Source organism: Salarias fasciatus, chromosome 17 (assembly GCF_902148845.1).
Source record: "Salarias fasciatus chromosome 17, fSalaFa1.1, whole genome shotgun sequence".
NCBI classification, from domain to species: Eukaryota; Metazoa; Chordata; class Actinopteri; order Blenniiformes; family Blenniidae; genus Salarias; species Salarias fasciatus.
Window position 1 is genome coordinate 14352532 of NC_043761.1, and position 8644 is coordinate 14361175.

The following is an 8644-nucleotide window of genomic DNA, read 5'->3' on the forward strand; positions in this document are numbered from 1 at the left end:
TGTTGGGAATGTCTGGTGGAACCCTCTGTCAGCATGGTTTTCAGCTCCCACCTCCGGGAGAGCTTCTCTCATGTTCTGAGGGAGGCTGGGGACATTGAGTCCAAGTGGACCATATTCTCCACCTCCATTGTCGAAGAAGCTGCCCGAAGCTGTGGTCGTAAGGTCTCCGGTGCCTGTCATGGCGGCAACCCCCGAACCCGGTGGTGGACACTGGAAGTAAGGGCGGCCGTCAAGCTGAAGAGGGAGTCCTACCGAGCCATGTTGGCTCATGGGACTCCAGAAGCAGCTTACAGGTACCAGCAGGCCAAGCGAACTGCAGCCCGAGTGCTTGTGGAGGCAAAAACTGTGGTCTGGGAGGAGTTCGGGGAGGCCATGGAGGAAGATTATCGGTCGGCCTCAAAGAAATTCTGGCAAACCGTCCGGCGCCTCAGGAGGGGAAAGCAGGTCTCCGCCAACACTGTTTACAGTGCAGGTGGGGAGTTGCTGACCTCAACTGGTGATATCATAGGATGGTGGAAGGAATACTTCGAGGACCTCCTCAATCCCGTCACCACGTCTTCCGTGGAGGAAGCAGAGGCTGAGGTCTCAGAGGTGGACTCGTCCATCACCCAAGCCAAAGTCACCGAGGTGGTCGGTAAGCTCCTCGGTGGCAAGGCACCGGGGGTGGACGACATTCACCCTGAGCACCTTAAGTCTCTGGATGTGCAGGGACTGTCTTGGTTGACACGTCTCTGCAACATCGCGTGGCAGTCGGGGACAGTGCCTCTAGATTGGCAGACCGGGGTGGTGGTCCCCCTGTTTAAAAAGGGGGACCGGAGGGTGTGCTCCAACTATAGGGGGTCACACTCCTCAGCATCCCCGGGAAAGTCTATTCCAGCATACTGGAGAGGAGGATCCGACCGATAGTCGAACCTCGGATTCAGGAGGAACAATGCGGTTTTCGTCCTGGTCGTGGACCAGCTCTACACCCTCCATAGAGTACTCGAGGGCTCGTGGGAGTTTACCCAACCAGTCCACATGTGTTTTGTGGACTTGGAGAAGGCGTTCGACCGTGTCCCTCATGGTATCTTGTGGGGGGTGCTCCAGGAATACGGAGTCCGGGGCCCCCTGTTAAGGGCTGTCCGTTCTCTGTATGACCGGAGTAGGAGTCTGGTCCGCATTGCCGGCAGTAAGTCGGACCTGTTCCCGGTGCATGTTGGACTCTGGCAGGGCTGCTCTTTGTCACCGGTTCTGTTCATTATTTTTATGGACAGAATTTCTCGGTGCAGCCAGGGGCCGGAGGGGGTCCGGTTCAGGGACCACAGGATTTCATCTCTGCTTTTTGCAGATGATGTTGTCCTGTTGGCTTCATCGAACCCAGACCGACAGCATGCACTGAGGCGGTTCACAGCCAAGTGTGAAGCGACAGGAATGAGGATCAGCACCTCCAAATCCGAGGCCATGGTCCTCAACCGGAACAAGGTGGCTTGCCCTCTCCAGGTCGGTGGAGAGACTCTGGCTCAAGTGGAGGAGTTTAAGTATCTTGGGGCCTTGTTCACGAGTGGGGGACAGATGGAGCATGAGATTGACAGGCGGATCGGTGTAGCGTCTGCAGTGATGCGGTCGTTGTATTGGTCCGTTGTGGTGAAGAGGGAGCTGAGCCGAAAGGCGAAGCTCTCGATTTACCGGTCAATCTACATTCCCACCCTCACCTATGGTCATGAGCTTTGGGTCATTTTCGAAAGGACAAGATCCCGGATACAAGCGGCCGAAATGAGTTTCCTTCGTACGGTGGCTGGGCACTCCCTCAGAGAAAGGGTGAGGAGCTCAGTCACCAGGGAGGAGCTCAGAGTAGAGCCGCTTCTCCTCCACATCGAGAGGGGCCAGCTGAGGTGGCTTGGGCATCTGTTTAGGATGCCTCCTGGACGCCTCCCTGGGGAGGTTTTCCGGGCATGTCCCCCTGGAAGGAAACCCCGGGGAAGACCCAGGACACGCTGGAGAGACGATGTCTCTCGGCTGGCCTGGAAACGCCTTGGGATCCTCCCGGAAGAGCTGGAGGAAGTGTCTGGGGACAGGGAAGTCTGGGCATCTCTGCTGAGACTGCTGCCCCCATGACCCGGCCCCGGATAAGTGGCGGAAGATGGATGGATGGATGGATGGATGGAGGTTTAGTTTTTGTGGCTGTATGTGTTGTAGGATAAATCAGCACACAATGCTGAATCCTTATTTGGTCCAAACTGAAACTGACAAGTGACAATTTTCTGTTCTACTTCGTGTGATGCTTAGCCCACCTATGGGCTTCGCTATTGGTCCTCTCCCTGGCGCCAGCCAGACACTGAGATAGATCAAAAAAGTTGACACGCCAATCCCATACGTGCACTGGCACACTGCCCCGCCCCAGGGGCAGTGTGCCAGCTTCTGATGTTTGTATCATCAGATCGTTGTGTTATTGGCTTTTACAGATAGGGATTGTGTGCAAATTCTCCCTGAACTCTGATAGGCTGATTTGATCTTGTTCTGAGGGCTATCTCATTTGAATCAGTGATTAAAGATTGCAGTAGGGACCTAAATCTGCACGTGTTGGTCAATATCAAGGGTTTGCAAATAGAAGAGTCTTCATACATATTGTAGAATAAAATATTTTGCCTTTAAGTCTTGCAGTCGCAGTTAAATTTGTACATTTTTATTTATTGCAGCATTCAGACCTTTAAGGTTCCTGATTTCCACACTGAAAAATTCTCAACAAATTTCACTGTGGTTAAAGTTGTGTTTTCCTGAGGAGCGTACAGCATCGGGATGGTCAGATTTTGCACACCGATTATTTGCGGACAGACTTAATTTTGAAATTAAAATACATATTGCGCAGTAAATAGTTCTACGCTGTGTAATCGGGACATTTCCTGAACAAACACAGATAAATGTCAGTTGATTTTCAGCCTCGCAGGACTTGCTCCCTCCCATTTTCAGCACTTCTCCTTTTCACTCAGGCGCTTTTACGCACGGCTCCAAAAAGTGTGTGTCAGAGAGCAGAGCGCCATGCAGGTCTGAAGTGTGTGAGGGTCTCTCAGCTGAAGCTGCCTCCCTCCCTGGAAGATGGTCCTGCTGCTCGGTCTGCTTTTAATCCTCTGTGGAGCCCCGAGTCTGTGTCTGGAGGAAGACACATCCTTTCTCTTGGATGGAGACATCCGTCACTTGGCCGTGGACAGTAACACGGTTTACATCGCCACTGAAGAGAAACTGTACCAGCTGAACCACGACCTGACCCCGGTCCACAGTCTGACCCTGAGAGGAGTCCTGAATCCGGACACGGAGGACTTCTACAGAGTTCCTGCTGCCGCTGACTGGAACGCAACTTTCAGGGTCAATATTTTATTACCGTTTGAGAAGAATCAGTCTGTGATCAGCTGCGGTGTGATCGATGGAGCGTGTGGATACTGTGAGATTCTGGACCTGAACAACATCTCCAACATTCTGCACAAGGAAAACTTCCAGGTGGGACCAGCCAAACGCAGCAGCGCGTCCGTCGCTTTTCTGGTGACCCTGAAGAAAAACCAGTCTCTCAGTGACTCTTATATTCTGACTGCGATACAACAGGACGGGTCTGGAGAGGAGAAATGTCCCTCTGATTCAGGAACTGTTAACCTTCACAACACTGAGGACACTTCCACCGGGGGGATATTTTCTCTAAATGAGGCGTCTGGCATACCCACCATCGAAAGTAAAGGTAACTTGGAGTTCGTGGACGGATTTCAGATCAACTCGATCATTTGTCTGCTCGCCAATGAACCATCAGACGCTGAAAACCACCGAGTCCGTCTTTTTCGGCTCAAAAACAATGTAAAGAAAAGGGAGACTCTGAAGTCTCTGAGGGGAGCGACTCTCTCTGATGCTGGCAGCAGACTGCTGGCCTCCTCGGTCGTCCCCGGTGGTCTGCGGATGCTTTGGAGCGGCGTGTTCAGTGTGGATGGAGGACAAACCAACACCCAGCTGCTGCTGTTTGACATCACTCCTGATTTCTTTGGGATAGCTTTGCTGTCTAGCTTTGCCTTACTGCAGTCCCTCAGATCAATCGTGAGTCACTACTCTTAATGGGTTTTTACATGTTCAAACAAATGCAACACAATTTAATATATTGTAATGTCATCATGACAACATGACAGTCAGTGCTGGTCAGAACAGATGATCAAATTTTATTAATTTTTAAAAGATCAGTCATGTGTTCTTTTATTCAGGTTCATGTAATCATCCGACCCAGACTTGGTTGGAAAAATGAGAACATAGAAAGAACATAGAACAATTAATGATGTTCAACAGGTTGTCAACAATATGCAAATTGCACGTCACATTTTAGGTCCCTGCCTTCAGAATCAGTCATAACAGACACAAAGTCAAGAAACCCTCTTCAACTGAACTATATCGATTGAAGAGAATGTTGAAAGTTGTGACTTTAAATTGTCAACATGGATGTCTGGCTGCAGTTTGGGTTGTTCCTGTGTGGAAGTGAGGTTCTGTGTGAAAAGATGTGCTGTGGGTTTATATGAAACCTCTTTCAAAGTCAATGACTCCTTCATAAGTGTGGTGTGCCACACACTCGAGACTGCAGCAGTCACAAACACTTTATCCTGCAGCTCCTGATTGACTTCCAGTGTGACTGCTCTCAAAACCAGTGATCACAAAGAAAAAAAGAAAACAGATCTGAAAACATATTACACAAAAAGGGAAAATATCCACACCTAAATTTCTTTTTAAATTAAACCATAAACAGTCACCCAACAGTTGTAAAACTTTAACCCTGGCTGTGACTTTAGCTTTATGTGTTGCTTTAAAAAATTATATATATACATATATATGTATATATTCATATATATATATATATATATATATATATATATATATATATATATATATATATAAATATGATGGTGGATGATAGATGATGGAGGTGAGCAGTGTGTCATCCTCACTTCTTCCTCTATGATCCATCATATTTTACATTTCTGAGTGTTGAACCTGCTTTTTCTCAGACAACTAATGCAGAACACAGTTGCACTCAAGTCGATCTAAGTCAAAAATATTGTCACCTATACTGTGAGAATGTAACTTGCTTTAAATATATTTTTCTTTAACAGCATGTGAATTTACATGATCCGTACAAAAATACCCTATTTTTTACAGAGGTCAGTTGCAGCATCTTCCGCATCTCCGAAGGCAGTTCTCCTCAGACAGAGCAACATGACCTCTGTTCTGGCAGTGAGGCAGAACAGCTGGATGGTTTTCTTCATCGGGACTGGAGACGGGCAGCTCATCAAGGTGAGTCAATCAAACTGTACAGCTTGCGAAATAATGGATCCAAAAAAAAAAAAAAAAAAAAAAAAAAGGTAAGCCAGTCCAAACTACTGTAATTTACTAATTACTAATTCAACTTGACCTAAAATGCCCAGGAAAAAAAACAAACAAAAAAAAAACAAGAAAAACTATATTAAAAAGAGATAAAATGGTGAAAAATATGAAAATATTCTTCCTTCTTGAGGCCGTAAAACTTTGTAACTCTTTCCTGTAAATATTATTTGTGGTGTTTTGGTTCATTTCATCCTTTGTGTGTTTATATTTGTCATCATTAATCTTCGTGCAGTTTAATATTTGAAATTCCTTATCAGTCATACTTAAATTTCATCCTGTCTTGCTTTTTTTCAACTTTCTTTCCATTTATTATGTTTGGATTAGAACTCTGTGATTGATGAAGTATTTCTGTTCTATTCTAAATTGTCAAAATTGAGAGACGCTGTAACAGAAGGATGAGACCATTACAATCAGAAACAACAAAAGCTGAAAATGTATTGAAATGTTTTCCCTTTAAGTCAAAATTAAAACTTCATGAATGCAGCATAAGAACAGTTTTTGTGTTTAATGAATAATTCAAATATGAAACCTTAGAAGCTGTTCTCCTTATTTTAAAGATGAAACATGTTTTGTGACTCCAGATAAATTTGATTTGGTGGAAAATCAGAAAAAAAGCTATTCATTCATTCAGTCATCAAGATTGCGAAAGCCCTGATGTAGACTGATGATAGTACATATTGAGAAACTCACACTTTCTTATACTTAGGCCTGAAAATGAAGATTTTTTTTTCCTTTTTTTTTAACCTGCTGCTGTTACATCCTGAGAGCATAATGCGCCTCTTGTAAACATGACTTCTTACTTTATTTGTTTTGAATACTGATACATGATATTGCTGGACCTGAGAGGGGGACAGAAAGACAGGTCGAGAGACAGAAAGTGAAGAAAACAAACTAACAAGTGGACAAACAAAGAAACAAAAAAAGAGTGGAGAGAAGGAAGAGAGAGCAAAGATACGACGATCCTTCAATTAATATCGACACTCCAGACAACCGGCTACTACACCTTCATAAAGATATGACAGAGGGCATCCTACGGCCTTTTGTTGGAGACCATAGCTGATAGTGATCTGGGAGGTACAAGCTAAGGATCCAGGTATCAAATTACACAAGAGCGTCAGGAGAGACCTAATCCAGATAGTCAGTAGTCTGACTCACCACTTGAACACAAAGTGACCGAATCCACTTGCAGAATATGAAGAGGGATTAAAGGTCAGTGTGATCATGCAAATTTGACAGTGATCATGCATGTATGACCGTTTACCCCTGAGAAGACCAGAAGCAGGCCAGAGGGGCCCTCAGGGCCCAGACAACCGGTGGCCATCCCAGCACCAAGATCCGAGCGATTCCCCCAGGCAGACGTCCACAAACCAGTCCAGAAGTGGGCAGAGGAAGGCCCCGGCCGCTGAGAGCCCAGGGCCCAAGAGCCTTACAGCGCCCCCCCCCCCCCCCAACCCCACCCTACCCCCATCTTTCAGGCAGAGGACCATGACAATTCACAGGAGAACCAGCCCCGACAGGCAACGACCCACCCCAGGCCAGTGACCCCCCAGCATTCCAGCCACATACCCCAAGATCAGGTTTATCACAACCCTCTAAAACCCTCCCGTCCCTTTGCCCCATCCCCCTCCCCCCCCCCCCCCCCCCCCCCCTTACCCCTCCAACCAGCCCCGCTCCTCTATCCCGGAAATTTTTTCCCACTGATTCACTGAAAAAGACGATATAGCAGCAGTATAACATCCTAACACACACTTTTTCAATTCAAAACCATCCAAACTTGAATTGAATACTAAGAATAATGGAAGCATTTCAGGCCTGACACATCCCTCGCTCTGACTTATCACGAACCACATCCTGTGAACGATTAACAGATTTTTAAAGACTTCTGAGAAAAACAGGATCCAGTTTGAAGTTTCTTCCTCAGAACATTTATTGACTCACACTCTTGTCGTCAGCTTGCTGTGGACAGGAACTATCACACCACCTGTCCCAGAGTGCTCTACATGTCCAACCAGGACCGCCGAGTGTTTCCCAGAATGCACCTGGATCCAGTGGGTCATAAACATGTTTATGTGCCATTTCAAAACGAGGTAGATATTGATGGAATTGTCTCACACAGCTTACAATAAATACTTTTCCTTTGCATTTGGTGTATTTTGAAGTCTTCTTCAATGTTCTTGTGTGTAGATGAAGCGTGTGGCTGTAGCAAAGTGCAGCACACACACAAATGTCCAGGAGTGGTGGACTGCTCAGGATCCATACTGTGTGTGGTGTGTCTCCAAAGGAAGGTGAGAGAAGAAGCTTCTGGAACAGTTCAAGCAGTCATGAACTTGGTGAGAACATATGTTTCTTTCCAAAGCTGCACCTTTGAAGATGACTGTGAGGACTCCCACTGGCTGTCCATTCCTGATGTCTTCCAGCAGAAACTGATTTCCCACAAAGTTGTTGAAGACGGGACTGGACAGGTTCAGACCAGATCACACTCTGAGGACTGAAACCAGCTGGAGCTCCTTGATTCACCACTCATCTTCTGTTCTTTCTTTCTCAGCTCACTCTGAACATCCAGACTCATGTGAATGTGAGCAAAGAGACGCGGTTCGCCTGTCAGTTCTCCACAACTTCTGGGGAGCTTTGTAGCCGGGATGGCATTCCTCCACAGTTCCCACAATGCACCTGCATCCTGTCTAAGCAGACCGTTCCTCCTGAAGGTGATTTGATAGAAATGATGAAGAAAATGCAAAACAGACACAATATTCACCACCAGTTGACTGATCTCTTGTCTCATTACATTCTGTTACACATTAAAACATATTGTCAGTTTTCAAAATGATGAAATGCAGATCATGTTTCTGTTTGACAGGCCTGCTGGTCACTGTAAAGATGGCGCTTGGCTCAACAAATCTGACCGAACAACTGCAGTTAATGAACTGTTCTGATAGGAGTGGACCACCAACCCGAGTCTTGTAAGTCATTCACTCACACAGCAGTGGAGACAGCTGCAGGGGAACATGTTTCCACAGTGGGGGTATTGAGGTGCACGGTTCAGTTATATACAGCAAAATGTCATCAGTGTAAAGTGATCATTTGTGTTCATCGTGACCAATTTGGAGATCTGTTATGGAAATGTTGGGTCGAAGTGGAATTGCTAATAGTTCAGTTGCTCGTGCAAAAAGTAAGGGTGAGTTGGAGCAGCCTTGCCTGCATCCCCTGGTGGTCTTAGCTTTTTTTGTGTCACATGATTCAAATGAGTATATACTTTTCATATTGA

The 8644-nt window shown here is 46.3% G+C and overlaps 1 protein-coding gene across 1 annotated transcript; it reads left to right on the plus strand.

Moving 5' to 3' along the window:
• The first annotated feature begins 3018 nt into the window (after positions 1-3018).
• On the plus strand, positions 3019-4068 carry LOC115404654 (uncharacterized). The gene has a single exon (XM_030114058.1). It carries the CDS (start codon positions 3073-3075, stop codon positions 4066-4068), a length of 996 nt encoding a protein of 331 aa, XP_029969918.1. The 5' UTR covers positions 3019-3072.
• Positions 4069-8644: the final 4576 nt, after the last annotated feature.